General features: G+C 38.3%; 1 protein-coding gene across 3 annotated transcripts in view; it reads right to left on the reverse strand.

The window, feature by feature from the left end:
• The window catches only part of ABCB11 (ATP binding cassette subfamily B member 11), an 82,731-nt gene that overhangs the window by 22,159 nt on the left and 37,525 nt on the right, over nucleotides 1-23,047 (reverse strand). For 2 of the 3 annotated variants that reach the window (XM_061201425.1, XM_061201435.1), the window contains exons 12-17: nucleotides 21,549-21,674; nucleotides 19,949-20,152; nucleotides 18,195-18,365; nucleotides 17,486-17,687; nucleotides 16,494-16,563; nucleotides 12,289-12,391 (exon numbers count right to left, since the gene is read on the reverse strand). In XM_061201425.1, the coding sequence (XP_061057408.1) occupies nucleotides 12,289-12,391; nucleotides 16,494-16,563; nucleotides 17,486-17,687; nucleotides 18,195-18,365; nucleotides 19,949-20,152; nucleotides 21,549-21,674 (876 nt within the window). Of the gene's footprint in view, nucleotides 1-12,288; nucleotides 12,392-16,493; nucleotides 16,570-17,485; nucleotides 17,688-18,194; nucleotides 18,366-19,948; nucleotides 20,153-21,548; nucleotides 21,675-23,047 lie in introns of all 3 variants that reach the window. The other variant, XM_061201416.1, reaches the window with a different exon arrangement.

Raw genomic sequence — 23,047 nt, forward strand, 5'->3', positions numbered from 1 at the left:
AAATAGCCTTGGAGGACAGAGGTAGTGTCTCCATCCCAAGAAAAGGACAGATGTGCTTATTGCCCATTATAAAAACATCAGGTTCCTCAAGCCCAGGATTCCTCTCCCCGTTCATTTGCTGGTATCATCTGGCTCTCTTTGCATCAACTTGACAGGAAGTGGGGTTGGGCTGGGGAACTAGTGCAAATGCTATACTCTGGCTCCTGCTTGTGCTTTGAGTAAAACGTCGTTTGTCTCTGACGCAGAGCTCTTGTGTATTCTGCCGGCACCCATGAAATTGGGTCAGGCTATAGCTTGCAATAGAGCAAAATATCAGACCCTCTACAGTTCTAAACAGTGGTTGGTGTCCAGTTCTGGATGCTTACCAGACTCATGTGGGTCGAAGATTAAAATTACAGACACTTGGGTCCCATCAACAGAAATTCTAATTTAGTAAGCCTAAGTGTGAATTTGTGTTTTAAAAAATACTCCTCAGGTAATTCTGATGACAAAGCCCATTTTTTGAGGTCCTCAGCGGTATACAATCTCCAAAACTCCTTCCAGAACTAAATGTTTGGGGTGCCATGTTTGAAGGTTTTGAAAGTGTCAGCTGTGCTATACCATCTAGGGACATTAAACTCCAACATTTCCTGGAACCACTGTCCCACAGGATGATCCACCCTCAGTCTGACATGATAGAAATTTCCCTGGTCTTCTGATATCTGAAGGCATCCCTAAACCTTAACAACAAAACCAAAGACATCTAAAAGTAGTATGAAGTACCTTTTGTCCAGTAGTTAATATTCCAAGATAGGCTAATAGGAAGCAAAATTTAATTAATTTGAATAATTTTCTTTTTTCCCCTTTCATTAAAAATTTGACTTTAAAGGAAACTATGCCCCAACCCCCCAAAAGATGAGGCTATTAAGACTGAATGATGCAAAAACTAGGAAATCTGTCCCTGAGTAATTGACTTTTGATTGACTTTTATTTGATATTGCTAAAAGATAGTAGAAGAATAAAAGAAAATTAAAGTCACTATGTACAGAAGGGTTTTTACCTCTGGGATTTTGCAAAGCTAAAGATGAATTTACTCATCTAAAAAAAGCTAAAAAGCTAAAGATTTTATATATATATATATATAGCAAACCAGTAACTCACAGAGAGATACAATTATAAAAGTTTATATATGCTTCCTCACTGCAGGGTTCCTGCCTCTATTGTGTCAATGTCAAGTTGCACAGTGCTCATTTATTTATCGTATGTCAAGAAGTATCCTGCTAGCAGCTCCAATGCAGGGAGAAAGACAGTGGCTCTTGCTCATCTTTGCATCCCTAACACAATACCTGGCACGTGATAGGTGTGCAATCAGTGTTTATTGGATGAAAGAATGAATGAAGCTTTTATGCCCGTGGTGCATACACGCAACAAAACATTTATTTAAAAAACACTGATCACTCACAATGTAGATGGTACAATGCTAGACAATGAGCTTTTCCCAGCTTCCTTCTTTCCATCTCCTTGTGTAGGTCAGGTGAAAATATAACTTCCTACTTAAATCTTATGTCCCGATTTCTATACTTTGTTACATTGACTTTGTCATGCCAATCCATAGGGGTCTCCTGCCTCGATAACGACTTTAAGATATGATGATAGGAAATGGTAACTATGACCAAGAAGCAGGGACTCTCCAAATAATCAAAAACTGATAGTCATTTTTATAGATCCTCTGTCCTATCTCTCAACAATTGCCAAAACCCTGTCTCCAAATTAGCTGTGATGAAGCTATGGATTTCTAATATTTGACCTTGACTCAATCTCCTATATATTCTACCTTTTTAGTTTCCCTAAAAGAGATGCCTAGATATCAGAGACTGGAACCTCTAGCCTGCAGGTTTCCCCTAATCCTAATCTTAATTTTGTCAGCATTGTAACTAAGATCTGACTCCATTTATGAGAGCCAAGAGTATAGCTTGGAGAGGAAGAGAAAACAGGCTGTAGTCATGGCTCTGTCACCAGCTAACTATGAGATGTTGGGTCAGACACCCCACTTAGAGTTTGGAAGGACAGACTTTTGAAACCATTTCCTGAAGTTTTTGGAGTCAAAACTCTAAGAGACCACAAGGTGGAGATAACTCCTTTATATAAGTAAAACTTTTGCACTGCCACAGAAGGTAGAACATCTCCCAATTAACAGAAGGTCAGGTTAGAGCTTCTTCATCAAAATAAGAAAGAAAAAAAAAAAAAGAATTTTGCCAGTGCTTGATCTTACAGAATTTAGTTAACTATTAAAAAACTTTAAAATGTACTTGGATGAGAAAGTCCATACTTTAACCAAACAGGATTAAATTTTATTGACCCTGATTCTGTTGTTTCCTTTTATAAAATACTTAATTTTTAAATCAAAAAGATTCTAATATAATTATCATACAAATGAGCAGTATTAACATAAGCATAAGACCTTTATTCGCTTCAAGCTTTAGCAAAATCTCATTGGTGTCCCTGTCACTTTCTTCCTTTCTTCCTTTTCCTTCCTTAACTAGAGAGAGAAATCAGAGTGTCAACTTTATAAAATTACACTGGGTTATGGACCATTTTTGTTTCTCTAAAACTAATCTCTATATTTGATTTAGGTTTCCATTTATTTAAAGAACTCCCTTCTGAGTTTTCCCTGCCTCATGAGAACTCTGGGAACCTGATCTTCAGACCTCCAGGAAATCTGATTGTTCTCTGCAACAATGCTGAGCCATCTACTAGCTTCAACAAAAACAACAAAATTGGATTTTCTTTTCCTTCCTTCCTAACGCTCTTGCTTTTATTGTAGAATATTTACCCAGAAACTAGGGGGAAAAAATTAAAATGCAAAAATTGAATATGATTGGGGCTTCCCTGGTGGCACAGTGGTTAAGAATCTGCCTGCTAATGCAGGGGACACGGGTTCGAGCTCTGGTGCAGGAAGATCCCACATGTTGCGGAGCAACTAAGCCTGTGTGCCACAACTAGTGAGCCTGCGCTCTAGAGCCCACATGCCACAACTACTGAGTCCACGTGCCACAACTACTGAAGCCCGCGTGCCTAGAGCCCAGGCTCCACAAAAAGAGAAGCCACCGCAATGAGAAGCCCGAGCACCACAATGAAGAGTAGCCCCTGCTTGCCGCAGCTAGAGAACATGCACAGCAACAAAGACCAAATGAAGAAGCTTCAAGATGGCGGAAGATTAAGACGCGGAGATCACCTTCCTCCCAACAGATACATCAGAAATACAACTACATGTGGAACAACTCCTACAGAACACCTACTGAACGCTGGCAGAAGACCTCAGACCTCCCAAAAGGCAAGAAACTCCCCACGTACCTGGGTAGGGCAAAAGGAAAAAGAAAAAACAGAGACAAAAGAATAGGGACGGGACCTGCACCAGTGGGAGGGAGCTGTGAAGGAGGAAAGGTTTCCACACACTAGGAAGCCCCTTCGCGGGCAGAGACTGCGGGTGGCAGAGGGGGGAAGCTTCGGAGCCGCGGAGGAGAGCGCAGCCACAGGGGTGCGGAGGGCAAAGCGGAGAGATTCCCGCACAGAGGCTCGGCGCCGACCAGCACTCACCAGCCCGAGAGGCTTGTCTGCTCAGCCGCCGGGGCGGGCGGGGGCTGGGAGCTGAGGCTCGGGCTTCGGTCGGATCGCAGGGAGAGGACTGGGGTTGGCGGCGTGAACACAGCCTGAAGGGGTTAGCGCACCACAGCTGGCCGGGAGGGAGTCTGGGAAAAGGTCTGGACCTGCCGAAGAGGCAAGAGACTTTTTCTTCCCTCTGTGTTTCCTGGTGCGCGGGGAGAGGGGTTTAAGAGCGCTGCTTAAAGGAGCTCCAGAGATGGGCATGAGATGCTAAGGCTGCTGCTGCCGCCACCAAGAAGCCTGTGTGCGAGCACAGGTCACTATCCACACCGCCCCTCCCGGGAGCCTGTGCAGCCCGCCACTGCCAGGGTCCCGTGATCCCGGGACAACTTCCCCGGGAGAACGCACGGTGCGCCTCAGGCTGCTGCAACGTCTCGCCTGCCTCTGCCGCTGCAGGCTCGCCCCACATCCGTACCCTTCCCTCCCCCTGGCCTGAGTGAGCCAGAGCCCCCAAATCAGCTGCTCCTTTAACCCCGTCCTGTCTGAGCGAAGATCAGACGCCCTCAGGCGACCTACACGCAGAGGCGGGTCCAAATCCAAAGCTGAACCCCGGGAGCTGTGTGAACAAAGAAGAGAAAGGGAAATCTCTCCCAGCAGCCTCAGGACCAGAGGATTAACTCTCCACAATCAACCTGATGTACCCTGCAACTGTGGAATACCTGAATAGACAACGAATCATCCCAAATTGACGAGGTGGACTTTGGCAGCAAGGATATATATATTGTTTTCCCTTTTTCTCTTTTTGTGAGTGTGTATGTGTATGCTTCTGTGTGTGATTTTGTCTGTATAGCTTTGCTTTTACCATTTGTCGTAGGGTTCTGTCTGTCCGTTTTTTTCTTTTTTTTTTAATCACTTAAAAAAATGTTTTTTAATAATTATTTTTTATTTTAATAACTTTATTTTAGTTTATTTTCTTCTTTCTTCCTTTCTTTTTTTTCTCCTTTTTATTCTGAGCCATGTGGAGGACAGGTTTTTGGTGCTCCAGCCAGGCGTCAGGGCTGTGCCACTGAGGTGGGAGAGCCAAGTTCAGGACACTGGTCCACAAGAGACCTCCCAGCTCCACGTAATATCAAACAGTGAAAATCTCCCAGAGATCTCCATCTCAACACCAAGACCCAGCTCCACTCAATGTCCAGCAAGCTGGACACCCTATACCAAACAACTAGCAAGACAGGAACACAACACCATCCATTAGCACAGAGGCTGCCTAAAATCATAATAAGGCCACAGACACCCCAAAACACACCACCAGACGTGGACCTGCCCACCAGAAAGACAAGATCCAGCCTCATCCACCAGAACACAGGCACTTGTCCCCTCCACCAGGAAGCCTACACAACCCACTGAACCAACCTTAGCCACTGGGGACAGACACCAAACACAACGGGAACTACAAACCTGCAGCCTGCAAAAAGGAGACCCCAAACACAGTAAGTTAAGCAAAATGAGAAGACAGAGAAACACACAGCAGATGAAGGAGCAAGGCAAAAACTCACCAGACCTAACAAATGAAGAGGAAATAGGCAGTCTACCTGAAAAAGGATTCAGAATAATGATAGTAAAGATGATCCAAAATCTTGGAAATAGAATGGAGAAAATACAAGAAACGTTTAACAAGGACCTAAAAGAACTAAAGAGCAAACAAACAGTGATGAACAACACAATACATGAAATAAAAAATTCTCTAGAAGGGATCAATAGCAGAATAACTGAGGCAGAAGAACGGATAAGTGACCTGGAAGATAAAATAGTGGAAATAACTACCTCAGACCAGAATAAAGAAAAAAGAATGAAAAGAATTGAGCACAGTCTCAGACACCTCTGGGACAACATTAAACTCACCAACATTCGAATTATAGGGGTCCCAGAAGAAGAGAAAAAGAAAGGGACCGAGAGAATATTTGAAGAGATTATAGTTGAAAACTTCCCCAATATGGGAAAGAAATAGTTAATCAAGTCCAGGAAGCACAGAGAGTCCCATACAGGATAAATGCAAGGAGAAACACACCAAGACACATATTAATCAAACTATCAAAAATTAAATACAAAGAACAAATATTAAAAGCAGCAAGGGAAAAACAACAAATAACACACAAGGGAATCCCCATAAGATGAACAGCTGATCTTTCAGCAGAAACCCTGCAAGCCAGAAGGGAGTGGCAGGACATATTTAATGTGATGAAGGAGAAAAACCTACAACCAAGATTACTCTACCCAGCAAGGATCTCATTCAGATTTGATGGAGAAATTAAAACCTTTACAGATAAGCAAAAACTAAGAGAATTCAGCACCATCAAACCAGCTTTACAACAAATGCTAAAGGAACTTCTCTAGGCAGAAAACACAAGAGAAGGAAAAGATCTACAATAATAAACCCAAAACAGTTAAGAAAATGGTAATTGGAACATAGATATTGATAATTACCTTAAATGTAAATGGATTAAATGCTCCAACCAAAAGATATAGACTGGCTGAATGGATACAGAAACAAGACCCGTATATATGTTGTCTACAAGAGACCCACTTCAGACCAAGGGACACATACAGACTGAAAGTGTGGTGATGGAAAAAGATATTCCATGCAAATGGAAATCAAGAGAAAGCTGGAGTAGCAATTCTCATATCAGACAAAATAGACTTTAAAATAAAGACTATTACAAGAGACAAAGAAGGACACTACATAATGATCAAGGGATCAATCCAAGAAGGAGATATAACAATTTAAATATTTATGCACCCAACATAGGAGCACCTCAATACATAAGGCAAATACTAACAGCCATAAAAGGGGAAATCGACAGTAACACAATCATAGTAGGGGACTTTAACACCCCACTTTCACCAATGGAAAGATCATCCAAGATGAAAATAAATAAGGAAACACAAGCTTTAAATGATACATTAAACAAGATGGACTTAATTGATATATCTAGGACATCCATTCAAAAACAACAGAATACACATTCTTCTCAAGTGCTCATGGAACATTCTCCAGGATAGATCATATCTTGCATCACAAATCAAGCCTTGGTAAATTTAAGAAAATTGAAATCGTATCAAGTATCTTTTCCAACCACAACGCTATGAGACTAGATATCAATTACAGGAAAAAATCTGTAAGAAATACAAACACATGGAGGCTAAACAACACACTACTTAATAACCAAGAGATCACTGAAGAAATCAAAGAAGAAATCAAAAAATACCTAGAAACAAATGACAATGAAAACACGGTGACCCAAAACCTATGGGATGCAGCAAAAGCAGTTCTAAGAGGGAAGTTTATAGCAATACAATCCTACCTTAAGAAACAAGAAACATCTCAAATAAACAACCTAACCTTACACTTAAAGCAATTAGAGAAAGAACAAAAAAACCCCAAAGGTAGCAGAAGGAAAGAAATCATAAAGATCAGATCAGAAATAAATGAAAAAGAAATGAAGGAAACGATAGCAAAGATCAATAAAACTAAAAGCTGGTTCTTTGAGAAGATAAACAAAATTGATAAACCATTAGCCAGACTCATCAAGAAAAAAAGGGAGAAGACTCAAATCAATAGAATTAGAAATGAAAAAGGAGAAACAACAACTGACACTACAGAAATACAAAGGGTCATGAGAGATTACTACAAGCAACTATATGCCAATAAAATGGACAACCTGGAAGAAATGGACAAATTCTTAGAAATGCACAACCTTCTGAGACTGAACCAGGAAGAAATAGAAAATATGAACAGACCAATCACAAGCACTGAAATTGAAACTGTGATTAAAAATCTTTCAACAAACAAAAGCCCAGGACCAGATGGCTTCACAGGCGAATTCTATCAAACATTTAGAGAAGAGCTAACACCTATCCTTCTCAAACTCTTCCAAAGTATAGCAGAGGGAGGAACACTCCCAAACTCATTCTACGAGGCCACCATCACCCTGATACCAAAACCAGACAAAGAGGTACCAAAGAAAGAAAACTACAGGCCAATATCACTGATGAACATAGATGCAAAAATCCTCAACAGGGCTTCCTTGGTGGCGCAGTGGTTAAGAATCCGCCTGCCAATGCAGGGGACACGGGTTCGAGCCCTGGTCCAGGAAGATCCCACATGCCGCAGAGCAACTAAGCCCGTGTGCCACAACTACTGAAGCCCGTGTGCCTAGAGCCCGTGCTCCGCAACAAGAGAAGCCACCGCAACGAGAAGCCCATGCACCGCAATGGAGAGTAGCCCCCGCTCACCGCAACTAGAGAAAGCCCGCGCCCAGCACCGAAGATCCAACACAGCCAAAAATAAATAAATAAAATAAATAAATTAAAAGAAAAAAAAATCCTCAACAAAATACTAGGAAACAGAATCCAACAGCACATTAAAAGATCATACACCATGATCAAGTGGGGTTTACCCCAGGAATGCAAGGATTCTTCAATATATGCAAATCAATCAACGTGATACACCATATTAACAATTGAAGGAGAAAAACCATATGATCACCTCAATAGATGCAGAGAAAGCTTTTGACAAAATTCAACACCGATTTATGATAAAAACCCTCCAGAAAGTAGGCATAGAGGGAACTTACCTCAACATAATAAAGGCCATATATGACAAACCCACGGCCAACATCATCCTCAATGGTGAAAAACTGAAACCATTTCCACTAAAATCAGGAACAAGACAAGGTTGCACACTCTCACCACTATTATTCAACATAGTTTTGGAAGTTTCAGCCACAGCAATTAGAGAAGAAAAAGAAATAAAAGGAATCCAAATCAGAAAAGAAGAAGTAAAGCTGTCACTGTTTGCAGATGACATGATACTATACATAGAGAATCCTAAAGATGCTACTAGAAAACTACTAGAGCTAATCAATGAGTTTGGTAAAGTAGCAGGATACAAAATTAATGCACAGAAATCTCTTGCATTCCTATACACTAATGATGAAAAATCTGAAAGTGAAATTAAGGAAACACTCCCATTTACCACAGCAATAAAAAGAATAAAATACCTAGGAATAAACCTACCTAAGAAGAAAAAAGAACTGTATGCAGAAAACTATAAGACACTGATGAAAGAAACTAAAGATGATACAAATAGATGGAGAGATATACCATGTTCTTGGATTGGAAGAATCAACACTGTGAAAATGACTATACTACCCAAAGCAATCTACAGATTCAATGCAATCCCTATCAAACTACCACTGGCATTTTTCACAGAACTAGAACAAAAAATTTCACAATTTGTATGGAAACACAAAAGACCCCGAATAGACAAAGCAATCTTGAGAAAGAAAAATGGAGCTGGAGGAATCAGGCTCCCTGGCTTCAGACTATACTACAAAGCTACAGTAATCAAGACAGTATGGTACTGGCACAAAAACAGAAATATAGATCAATGGAACAGGATAGAAAGCCCAGAGATAAACCCACGCACATATGGTCACCTTATCTTTGATAAAGGAGGCAAGAATATACAGTGGAGAAAAGACAGCCTCTTCAATAAGTGGTGCTGGGAAAACTGGACAGCTACATGTAAAAGAATGAAATTAGAACACTCCCTAACACCATACACAAAAATAAACTCAAAACGGATTAAAGTCCTAAATGTAAGGTCAGACACTATCAAACTCTTAGAGGAAAACATAGGCAGAACACTCTATGACACTTTTTGACCCACCTCCTAGAGAAATGGAAATAAAAACAAAAATAAACAAATGGGACCTAATGAAACTTAAAAACTTTTGCACAGTAAAGGAAACCATAAACAAGATGAAAAGACAACGCTCAGAATGGGAGAAAATATTTGCAAACGAAGCAACTGAAAAAGGATTCATCTCCAAAATTTACAAGCAGCTCATGCAGCCCAATATCAAAAAGACAAACAACCCAATCCAAAAATGGGCAGAAGATCTAAATAGACATTTCTCCAAAGAAGATATACAGATTGCCAACAAACACACGAAAGAATGTTCAACATCATTAATTATTAGAGAAATGCAAATCAAAACTACAATAAGATATCATCTCACACTGGTCAGAATGGCCATCATCAAAATATCTACAAACAATAAATGCTAGAGAGGGTGTGGAGAAAGGGAACCCTCTTGCACTGTTGGTGGGAATGTAAATTGATACAGCCACTATGGAGAACAGTATAGAGGTTCCTTAAAAAACTAAAAATAGAACTACCATATGACCCCGCAATCCCACTACTGGGCATATACCCTGAGAAAACCATAATTCAAAAAGAGTCATGTACCAGAATGTTAATTGCAGCTCTATTTACAATAGCCAGGACATGGAAGCAACCTAAGTGTCCATCAACAGATGAATGGATAAAGAAGGTGTGGCACATATATACAATGGAATACTACTCAGCCATAAAAAGGAACAAAATTGAGTTATTTGTAGTGAGGTGGATGGACCTAGAGACTGTCATAGAGTCAAGTAAGTCAGAAAGAGGAAAACAAATACCGTATGCTAACACATATATATGGAATCTAAAAGAAAAAAGAAAAAAAAATGGTCAGAAGAACCTAGGGGCAAGATGGGAATAAAGATGCAGACTTACTAGAGAATGGACTTGAGGATACGGGGAGGGGGAAGGTTAAGCTGGGACAAAGTGAGAGAGTGGCATGGACATATATACACTACCAAACATAAAATAGATAGCTAGTGGGAAGCAGCCGCATAGCAGAGGGAGATCAGCTTGGTGCTTTGTGACCACCTAGAGGGGTGGGATAGGGAGGGTGGGAGGGAGGGAGATGCAAGAGGGAAGAGATATGGGGACATATTTATATGTATAAGTGATTCACTTTGTTATAAAGCAGAAACTAACACACCATTTTAAAGCAATGATACTCTAATAAAGATGTTTTTAAAAAAAAGACCAAATGCAGCCAAAAATAAATAAATAAAATAAATAAATTTATTTTTTAAAAACTGAATATGATTGGTGCTGTTATGTTTGAAACGTCAGCGCAGTGTTTAGTTCTTTCTCCCTTGAAGCTTATTAAACTCCTTACATAATGCATCTTGTAGTTATGAGTGGCAGCACCATGGACATAAATGAAGAACCTGTTTCTAGAACTAGAAGAGGTGCTGAGTCCTTAATTGCAAGAAGAAGTAAGCAACCATGCTTGCTAAACTTTTTCTCTCACTGGATTCATTCTGCTGCTTCTGAGACAAGGTGTTCTTCTATGAAATTTATTTAAACCAACTCTATTAGATATTGAGACCTCTATCTATTTATTATCAATATATTAAAACCAAAAGAGAGCCTTAATAATCCTTCCATCATAGTCATAAGATCTTAAGTAGTACTTTATTCCAAATTTGGCGTTGTGAATCAGTGTTTATAATTACTCCCAAAATGGATTCTCATACTGAAATTCTTTAAAGACAATTTGAAATTACATCATGTACAACGGATGTGCTTGTAATTAAAATATTCTCTGACTCATTTTCTTTGGTATATCTTGTGGTTTGGGCCTTATTTTACTATAAAAATTTAATTTTTCATCCTAGTTTTAAAATCCCTTGATGTCCTACTACGTGCAGCTCTGTAACTAAACAGAAAGATGAAAGAGTCTGTAGATCATGGGCAGGTTGGAACGGGACTCAACAGATTCTAGGTTTACATGTGTCAAATAAACAGAAATGTTTGCTAGGTCACATGGTTACCAAATAAAGGACCTTCTGGTTAGGTTTGACAGAGCTATTCTCAGGGCAAAGCAAGGTGCCCAAGTTGATACAAACATAAATAATATATAGTCACTAACTTTAAAAAGCTTATAATTTAGTAACAGGATAAGACAACATGACCTGAAATAAGCCTCAATAAGAAAACTGCCATGAAAAGATTCAAATGAAGAGTAATGGAGGATCGAAAATGGGAGTATCAGGGCTGAAGAATGAAGTTCAGTGATTAAGCAAGGATTTGAGGAGGAGGGATGTTCACCTTATGTGAAAGTTAGACTGTACCCACCACAGCAATAGACATCCTGATGAAGAAAGTTTAATATTGTTATATGTGTTGATTCTTCTCCTACCTCTTTCATTTTTATGTTGTTTTGAATGATGCTAAAATTAATAGTGTTAATTTTAAATGCACCCTTAAACAATTATTATAAAATTGTATGAACTGAACAAATGCCCGTAAAACCTAATCAGTCCTCATTAATTTAAAATTTGTGATAACTTGTATATCAAATATTTCTGTTGTCAAACACTTTTGCCAAGGTTATTATAATTTAAGAAGGAGATTTAAAATTTTACAAAAACAGTTTTCAGATATTCTTAAAAATTTTTAAAGGATACCTACATAATCAAATAATCTGCTAAGTACCTGTAATTTGCTTGTGTTTATTAGAATGGTTCATCTAAGAACTATCAATTAACCCTTAATAGCTCAGTTTTAGTTACCATGTATTCTTAAAAGTATTTAATTAATTTGTGTTTCTTTTAAAATACCATGTAAAACATTATGTAAATTTTAGAGTTCCCATCAGGTCTTAATGGAGTCTCCCATTTAGTTTGACTTAGTGAAATAATACTAGATAAAGGCCTTGAAAACTCATCTTCGCTTAAAGGGCATACAGTAGTCTCCAGGAGAGACTTCTTCCATCCCCCCATGAGCGATCGGTACCTGACCTTTCTGTCCTCTTCATAAGTAGACTTATGATCTACAAGTGCTAATGGAGGTTCAGGTCCCAGGTAAGAAAGCTGAGACTTGGACCGTTGCCGGATGGAAGCTCTGTAAGTAAACAGAAAGATGAATTAGCCTGTAAATTATGGGCAGGTTGGAACAGGACTCAGCTGGTTCCGAGTTTACATCACTTGTGTCAAATGAATAGAAATGTTTGCTAGGTTACATGGTAAGCAGATAAGGGAGCTTCCTGATCAAGTTTGATAGAGCTATTCTTAAGGCAAAGCTAATCAGTTTGGTTGCTGTGGACAGCAGGCTAGACCCTGATTCAGAGTATAACCAAGGAGGGAGAAAGAGAAGGGGGGCAAAGTTGTTCCACTAGTCCACCAAAAAAAGGTCCAAGACTCAAATCCATTCCAAACCCACATGGTTCTACTAATTGCTATAATGGCAATGGTCCATCACTGTTACCTCCCCTCTGTTTGTAGGTTGTAGTTTTGATATCTCTCCTTCTCTCCCTCTCTCTCTTTCTCTTTCACCCTGATGTTTGCTTTAGCATAATGCCACCTGGATACAAATGGACCGGTAGGAGGAAAGAGGGCCCCTAGTGAGGTTTTCTCCAGGCTATATACTGCCCATAGGGATGGATTTAGTTAACAAATCTCTTATTGAAATATAATTTAACTTGGTGTGTTCATTCATTCACTCGACAGAAGCTTACCGTGCACCTACAACATGCAAACCAGTGCCAGGTGCTTTGGGGGATACAAAGACTGGTCAGTTACAGACTTCTCCCTAAGGAGCTTAAAGCTTTATGGAAGAGCAATGCATGCATCCAACCCTGATGTAAGGGAGAATGTGGTAAGTGCTATAAGGCAGATTTAAATAAGCAGTATGGAAATTTAAAGGAAAAAGGAATGTATGTCAGGTGTTACCATAAAAAGTTTCACAGAGGAGGTGGTTAATGTAGGATCTGGGTATCTGTAGGCTGGAGGGAAGAGCATTGCTGATTGACAGAACCGTATAAAGAGAAGCGTGGAGACAGAGTTACTAGTTATATATACTTAGTATAGAGCAGATACATGAAGTGATTGATTCAAATTGTTTTGTTTTTTCCCTGAGATTTCTGGGAAGGAGACTCCTACTCTCCTCTAGATTAAACTTGAAAGTATGTGACACTGGAAGCTGTTGGCAATTATGTCAAGGAAAGAAGCTTCCTGAAAAATGAATACTGAAAAATAAGTAGAGCAGAGAAGGGAAGAGAAAGAAACTGTATGTATCTTGGACAAATCATCGAAGCCCCAGCCTTGCTTGATACCAAAGCCTCCTTGGACTATTTATTGAGTTATGTTAACTTATTCTTTCCCTTTAAAGGTTAAACCAGGTTGGCTTAGGTTTTTAGCCATTTGCAAATAGAGTCTTAAGTGATAGAGGCAATCCTGAAGACTTGAGAGGATAGAAGTTACACTATCAAAGCACTTAATCTGAAGAAGTACGGCGTAAAGAGAATGATTTAGAGATGAGGAGACCTGCATCGGCTGTGGTAGTGCAATCTAGATGGAGCTATTCATAAGTCTCTCTCTATCATCTGTATCCTGGTGAAGTTAGACTAAAACAAATACCAAGGTGGTGCCTGCCTATTATTGATGCTCATCCAGCCTTCTTGAGAAGGCAGCAACGCATCAACTGCATGACTCTAATTTGTTCCCACGTTCTGTTGATGGCATCACCATCCCCTTAGTCACCAGGTTCAACAGGTGCATTTATGTCAAGTCCTTCATCTTCCTTGCTCTTGCTGAAACTATTGCCAAGTCTCATTGTGATCAGGCATGAAACCACACCACCCCGATTCCCTGCTACCAAACTGGCCTCCGGGACACCCCAATCCCCTCCCACTTGGTCTGAAACTCTGTGGCAATAGAGTCATCTCTTTAAGTTAGGTTAACTAAGGTTGAGAGGTCATCTCCTGAAGGTGTGAGAAATAAGTATGTGTCAGCTAGAGAAAGCAGAGTGCATGACAGGGCTGAGACTTAAAGTTATGGGCCTAAAAAGAAACTCAGAGCAGTAGAAGCCAAGGTAGGAGTATGCGCAGAATAAGAGGGCATCAAAATATAGTTGCCTACAGCCCAGTTCTGAGCATGGAAGACCTTGATCCTCGTCCCCTCAAATTTCTACTACTTCATCTTATATTTCTTAAATCTCTCTTTCTCTCATTCCCTGTTGCCCACCATTCCACCTGTCTAGCATAAGCTGTCCCAGTGAGACCATGGGCAGTAAGGGTGCAAGACAGGGGCCTGACCTGCCCCCTCTGGTCTGCCATAAACACCAACATTAGAATTCTATCACACCCCTTTTCAGAAACTTACAACATCTGCCCCTCCCTTCCTCAGAAGCCGAGTACCACTTCTCACCACAAATAAAAACAGCTAATTTGGGAATATATGTTCTCTCTCTCAACATTATTATTTAGGAAATTACTGTCATCCATGAAATTGTTCTTGAACCTAAAATATATTACTAAAGAGAGACTTAGGCATCAGAAGGACTGAAGCCAAGGAAATAAGATACAAATGAACATTTCAATGAGTCATCTTAAAAAAAAGATCTGTCAGCATACACAATAAGATATTTTTAACAGACCTTCTTACTCAAACTTATAAATCTTTCTCTGCAGGAGGTTAATAGCTACTTTCTGTGTATAGGTGGTATTTCTGTGTTTCTCTTCCTAGTCACCAAAATGGAGAATTTGTGAGAACTAATAGCCAAATAAGAAATATTTATATTAAAAATGGTTCTGTTCCTAATAGTAAACTGTAAGTAAACTACGTAGAATGGGAAAAATTTTGTTCATCTGAAAAATTAAGAAAATATTACTTTTCTTGTTGACATGACCATGAGATACATCTCCTCTTTGCAACCTTTAACTTAGTGATCAAAAGAGTTGCCTAGTCATTTTCTGTGTTTAAGAAGTTAGTTGGTATCTTCAGATTGTGATTCTAATGACCTTTATAATTTTCTTTCTTCCAATCAGAAAAAAAGCTGGTTAATCATAATACCAGATGTCTATAAAAATTGCCTAACATTTTTGGCAATTTTTATAGCTTTTATTTTATAGAGAAACATGAAGCTATTGTTTTATTACTTTCCAAATTCAAAAAATTCAATAAAACTAGCATTTCTTAGAATTTTTCTGAATAGACTTGTTCTTAAAAGGAAAAATAAAAATCAGTGAATATTAAAAATAAGTAAATCTGTGTTTGAACTACTTGGAGTTGTTACCTGAATATTATATTTTAAGCTTCTTTAACCATTTTCCAATAAACAATTAGCTACCTTGAATGAGCAAGTCCTAAACTGAGTCTTTGTTCAGAGCACAGCCTTGAATTAAATGTCCTAGAAATGGTAAACTCCATGGTGGAGAAATATACTGTCAGTCTGTTGCCTACAAATAGTTTCCTACCTTAAGAAAAAAAGATTTGGAATAACATTTTCACAAATATAGACAAATACTCCTGGGCAGAATTATTCTTAATACATAGACTTTTAACATTAAAGTAACTATTTTGTTTTTGAAACTTTTAAACCAGAATGAAAAGCTAAATTTATAGTCTTGCTATATAGCATGCTCCAAAAATATGCTTTGGAAGTCAATGCCCATGTGTTGACCTAGGGAAAAAAAAATTCATGTTTAGGAAAATTCTCTTTAAACGTCAGACAATGAATCTCTTATTTCATCTAGTTAAAGAATGATTTGACTTTGGACGGGTAATTCTGGGAGCAGAAATATTTGTAATTCAATTACAGCTCAGTAGGTTAAAGAATGAAGCTAAAGGTATGAATTTGACCTCCATTTAAGACAGTGCTTAATACCACAGTTAGCTTTGGGAGACAAGTCTAAACAGATTTTTTAAAAATCCCCTTTCTAAGCTTAATAAACAACATTTTAACTACAGAGCATCTTTATCATGACCCCTACCCTCAATAAAATGAGAAGCCAAATTTAAACAAAAAATCTCTATGAATTAGAGACAGAAATGTCAATATAGCAACCAAGTATTCATCTGCATGTTCATTATTACACAAGACCTGGGGCTGTGCTTAAGTAAGGGCTCTCCAGGTTGTACCTGAGGTATTGCCAGAGGATCTTAGCTGCAGAGGGCTTGTAAGAACATTTGAAAACTTAAAAATCTGCCCCGTGACTTGAGCTTACCTTAAGCTAGCTTGGTAGCTCCCTCTGCTAAAGGTCTGTTTTCTCTCAGGTAAGGTATCTTCAGTTTCATCTTTTCCTATTCAACACAACACAAGTGATCCCTTAGTGTATACAATAAGCAGAACCATATCAAAATAAAATTATTATTTACTATATTTCCCTAGTATATCATTACTGTGTCTGATGCTAAAACAGTCTATTAACTTTATTGCAATAAATGAAAGTTAGCACTTGTCCAGCACACTCTAACAAAAACAACAACAAAAAAATCAAAATACTGAGCAAGATTGAATCTTTTGAACTATATGATAGCCTATGTGTTATCACCACAGAAATAGATAACCTATAGATATAGCCGGTATGAACCACAAAAAAACTTATGAGAAGCCCACTAGAGGTGGCAAAAAAAAAATGATAGACGCACCAAGTTAAAAAAAAAAACCAAAACTTTTCAGAATAAATCACATGTGTTAAATGTATACAGTCATTTTACCCAATGGTGTTCACAAATCCAGTTGTGATATGGTAGAGAAAGTTTGGAATGTTCGGTTAACGTAGGTTGAGGTAAACCACCAAACCTGAAAATTCAGATTGAAAAAGAAAAGGTACACTAGGGCCTGAAGTATCTATCTACACTAGTGAAAATAAGCGTAAACCTTTTTAGTCATTGGTTAATTCACTCAGCCAACTAGAGGAGAGCTCCTACTGAGTGCAGGACACTCTAGGAAGACTCTCCTATTTGCAAACTGTGAGGGGAAAAAGGGATGGAATTGAAAGTTCTTCCACAAAAGACCTGTGTTTTAGCTCTATGACTTGATCAATAACTAAACCTCCTGAGCATTGTTCTTTCCTTTATCATCTATATAATGTCTCCCAGGGCTCTGAGGAGAACAAATAAGATACTGTATATTAAAATGCATAGAAATCCAAAAAACATTATATATAGCTAATTATTTAATATAATGTACAAGCATAATGGAAAAGGCACTTGCCCTTTATGTCTTTTTCATTAAAGGCTTGATCTCCTTGACTTTGCAAAGTCATTAGAGTGAAGTAAACTCCTTTCCTTTCCAACAGTTCTTCATGGGTGCCTCTTTCCACTGCTGTACCACGTTCAAAACCAATAATGACGTCTGCAGCTCTAACCGTGGATAGGCGATGAGCGACGGAAATGATTGTGTGCCCATGCTGAACCTGTAAGAGTGTACAGTGCACAGTTAAGCCAGACTGTAAGACAGAGCTGACATTGACATTTGGGCAGTCTCTGAATCCACAAGTAAGGCAGAGCCTCAGTTCCTGGGAAGATCCTTAAATAGGCTGTACAGACATTAGAAAATGCCAGCGTGCTTTCTTGTGGCTAATAAATGCCATCACATCACATCACACCAATCAGCAATTGGTCCTGTTGCTGCTATTAATCAACAGCTGAAAACCAAAATGGAAATTTTTTAAATCACATATTTTACATTAGACTTAAGATTTAAAATTTTACATGTGCAGCTTTTAGAAGCAAATCATAATGTCTTCCATTCAACTGTGAGGAACATAGTGGTGAGCCAATATTTTCCAGATGGATACATTGACCCATGTAGTCCTTCTCTGTCCCTCTTTCTGTCTCTCCTCTCTCCACAGCTGCCTTTCCTACAGCAACACAAGAATTTCCACACAGACTTATGAAAGGAACTCAGACTTTCAACAAACCTTACTCAGTGCCTCTTGCACCATGGCTTCACTCTCATTGTCCAGTGCCGAGGTGGCCATGTCCAAAAGTAGGATCTTCGGGTTTCGGACAAGGGCTCTAGCGATGGCTAGTCTTTGTTTCTGGCCGCCACTCATCTGACCTCCTCCTTCTCCAACAAGAGTGTCAAATTGCTAGGAAGAAGGTGACATCAGTAATGAAGAGGAAGAATTTGAAGGATCCTGACCGATTCTTTACAAAGGTCCTTTCTAGCTTCCTCCTCAAGCGTGAATTTTCACAGGTCCGCCTTTCACTTAAAAAGACTCTTTCCTGAAACAGGGTATTATCTAATCAATATTTGTGTATAAAATAAAGATATTGATTTATCCTTTCATTCTGGGATGTAAAAATGTTTCTCTTTAGCTCAACTTCAAATAAAATGTTTCCACCACAATAAAAGTGGATCAGTGTCCTGAAAATCCATCTTAGAGGATTAGAGCATGTATCAAAGCATTGTCTCTTTTCTCTAGCTAGACAACACAGAAAAACACAACGCTAAAACTGTCTACATATTATGAATGAAAGATCAAAGTAGCTTTAAAATCATTATCATGAATAGCAAACAGTTACTGAGTATCTTGCATGTCTAGCGTTATATTGGAATCTCACAATGGGGCATTGTGGTCAGACTCTTATCTTGCTTATTATCAGCCAACATGAGTTGAACACCTACCATGTAGAAAGCATGAATCTGAGCTCTCTACACATATCGTCATATTTAGTCCTCACAGATGCCACGTGAGTTAGGTACTACTATTCTGCTCAATTGATGCATAAGGAAATACTGGGGCCTGAGGGGGAAAAGTAACTTGCCCAAGTTCATAAGGCTTGCAAGTAGAGAAGCTGGGATTTGTATGGAGGCAGGCTGATTCTAAAGCTTTATACTTTTTAACCACTAGACTATATAATACTCACAGCTGAAATCCTATTCATACAAACATTTTAGAAGGCTGAGTAGGAAGTATTCTAGAGCACGGACTCTGGAGCCAGACCACCTGGATGAGGTCCTTGTCTCTCCTGCCTTGAGCAAGTGATTTGACCTCTTGGAACCTCAATTCTCCATCGATAGATGCGGATAATAATAGTAGCTGCCTGACAGGATGATTGTGAGAGTTAAATGAATTAATAGATGTAAAGTGCTTAGAACAGTGCCTGATATGTAGTAAGCACTAACTATATGTAAACTAGTAATAATAACTCTTCCATTTAGCAGACCATTGGCCGCGAAATCCGTACAAGTATATTATTAGGGAGTTGGTTTTGGTTGTCGTGTTGTATAAAATGAAGATAAATGAGGAAATTTTGAATATGTGAGATACAGTACTGAAGACACAGTATTAGCTGCCCAAGCACAAGAAAATTAAAGAGCAGTGACAATGATAGACATCAAAAGGGCATTGTGAAAGTTACTGCCACATGACAAATTTATCATCCACTTAGACAAATGCTTAATAGACAGAATAAGGAAATTGTATCTGGGTCAAAGGAGCTTTTAAAAGAAAGCTACCCCAGTTTGGTAGGTTTTTAATATATTAACAACAACATATTTTCAGATAAAGGGGAGAAACTCAAGATACATTTCTGGGCATAAAATTAAAACATGACATTAAGAATTTAATAATTTAGGAATCAAATGAAAAGAAATGCACATTACTGTGTAAATATTTTGCCTTCTATGACTTCTGGGTTTCCCTCTGGAATGAGAGGCTAGGGATACCTGTGGCAGGTCCATGATGAAGCTATAGGCATTGGCTTCCTTGGCAGCTCGGACTATATCTTCCATCGTTGCATCTTCTCTGCCATAGCGAATATTTTCTGCAATGGTGGTGGAAAACAAAACAGGCTCTTGCTCCACTATCCCGATCTGAGCTCTAAGCCACTGAATGTTAAGAGAGCGAATGTCATGGCCATCCAAGGTCACCTAGAGAACAAGAATACAAGGTCACTTCTCTTGGAATCCTTCATAGTTCTGAGTCATACTACTAGGTTGTACTTGACCTATGGGGAGAAAAAAAAGAGACCAACGAGATTGTAAAAGAAACAATTCCTCTTACAATGTGGTTGTTAATATAAGGATGACAACATAAATTGAAATCAAGTATAGCTGTAGGACAATTCACTGTAGAAACACAATTGATATAAAGATCACTTGATATAGTTTAACATGATTGGCCCAGGAGTAGAAAAGTTTTTAATTCTTTAATAAAGAGTAGAGTCCGTTATTCACCATACTTTGAATATTTCTATCTTTTGACTTGAGGCCAAAATGAACTTCAAAAGACACAAAGAAAATAAGCAATGATCTCTATCTTGTATATATATGTTTAGAACAAAATCTTACTTTCTGGCCAGATTCATCAAATGACACTTGGCTGTTCAAAAGCAATTGAAACTGTAAGTGTGATAAGTAAATAAATATTGCTATTAGAAAAAAGTAAAAATTTTACATCAAGAAAACATGATTTCTATATATTCAGAATATAGTTATGGTGGTATGTAGCAAAGAATACCCAATCAGAGAACAAAGTGTCTGTGAAAAAAGAAAACTCTATCACATTTGCCATGTCACTCTGACAGTACATGCATTATATAGAGCTCATTGCATGGAAGTCATTTAATATACAGTCAAATGATCCTATCTAAAGGCATCAAGGAGATGTTGACAAGAATGATTCTGAGGCAGAGTGAAAAGAGCACAGCCTTTGGCATCCAACAGATCTGGGTTCAGATCTCAATCTCTCTCCTTCCTCATTTGCAAAACGGGCATATTTATCTTTGGAGGTCACTGTGAAAATAAGTGATGATTTTCATAAAGCACTTGACATATAATATTGATAAACAGCAACTATTAATATTTTTTTTTTAGTTTCAATCTATGCTTATAGTCAGGTAAACACAAGGAGAAAGAGACAGTAGTTTTTTAACTTAATTTCTCAAAGCAATAATCAAGAGCTGTTCTCTGTTAATTCTGGTCATGTAAGCTTTCTTATACTTAGCGTTTGGAGAACCTTAGGGAACAATAATAATTTTGTTACAATAAGAAGAAAGAAATGGAAATGTTCCCTCACTGAAGAGGTAGCAATACCATTTTGAATGTATCTGCACGTTCAGTTACATCACTGAGCAGATAGACTGGTTATTTATCGAACACAACCACCATGGAGGGAATTAGTCCAGTTGGTTCCATCAAAAATCATTGTCAACTATGCAGATGTCAGGATGGTCTCAGTGTATGCTAGGCCTTTGTGTCTGACCAATGTATAACCATTTGCAATTTCCTATCCCCGTGGATTAAGAAGTTTCTAGAAAATACACACCATGCCTTCACTGGGGTCATAGAATCGCTGAATGAGCTGCAGTGCCGTGCTTTTCCCAGCTCCACTGGATCCTACCATAGCTGTCATTTCCCCTGATTTAATGACCATGCTTAAGTTATTTAAAATCTGCAGAGACAAGAAAAGAGCAATGTTCAGATTGCTGTCAATTAGGCTACAAGTTAGAATGCTTTGTGAAGGCACTGTGTATGTGTTTACTTATGCCCTCACAGCAATATCCACTGATTTCCCTCAATACCCAGAAAAATTAGTAAACAATGCCTAGGATGTGGTTTTAGCATTTAGCACATTACTTAGTAATAAACTGATAGCTGTAGCCAACAAATAAAACACTGTTGAAGTAAATAAGCCAGGCCGACTTTGAAAAGTATGTTCCAGAATCTAATTTAAAATGTTTCTGACATGTCAGGATACCTCAAGGAGACTGTCCCAATTAGCTTAGGGGAGAAAGCCACTTAGCAGTAGAAGACTTTATTAAAACAAACTACTGGCATTGGGAATAGAAGATAAAACAGAAATGACATAAATGTATTTCAATTCAACTGATATTTGTTGAACAGCTATTATGAGCTAGCTCCGAACAGATATTATAAATGAAGCTGTCAGTCATCTGTTCAAAAATCTTTACTGAGTAAGTACTACCTTGTGATCTATATTTCACAAAGCACTTTTACATATGTTGACATTTAATGTTTATATATATATATGTGCTATATTATAGTAATCAAAAATATACTTCAGAAATGTTATCAGAATATATGTAACTATGTTTTATATACAGATATGTATGAGGTGTGAGTGTGTGTGTATATATATATATATATATATATATTTACCTACATTATAAGTATGTAGTATTAGAATTAAGTTGCATGGGATTGAGTTCTGTGGGGGTAATAGAAATAGTATTAAGAAAGGGTAGCTAACTATGGAAAACAGTACAAAGTTTCCTCAAAATATTAAAAATGGAACTGCCATATGATCCAGCAATTTCACTTCTGTGTATTTACCGGAAGAAAACAGAAACAATAATTTGAAAAGATACATGCATACCAGTGTTCATTGCAGTATTATTTACAATAGCCAAGATATGGAAGCAACCTAAGTATCCATCGATAGATGAATGAAGAAAATGTGGTGTACACATATAAACACACACACACACACACACTGGAATATTACTCAGCTATAAAAAATTAAATCTTGCCATTTGCGACAACATGGATAAATCTAGAAGGTCTTATGCTAAGTGAAATAAGTCAGACAAAGAAAGACAAATACTGTATGATCTTACATGTGGAATCTAAAAAACAAAATAAACAAACAAGCAAAACAAAATGAAAATAGACTCAGAGATACAAAGAACAAAGGAGTGGTTCCCAGAGGGGAAAATAAGTGAAGGGGATAAAGAAGTACAAGCCTGCAGTTATAAAACAAAGGCACGTGGATATAATATACAGCATAAGGAATATGGTCAATAA

The sequence above is a fragment of the Eubalaena glacialis genome, chromosome 1, assembly GCF_028564815.1.
Source record: "Eubalaena glacialis isolate mEubGla1 chromosome 1, mEubGla1.1.hap2.+ XY, whole genome shotgun sequence".
NCBI classification, from domain to species: Eukaryota; Metazoa; Chordata; class Mammalia; order Artiodactyla; family Balaenidae; genus Eubalaena; species Eubalaena glacialis.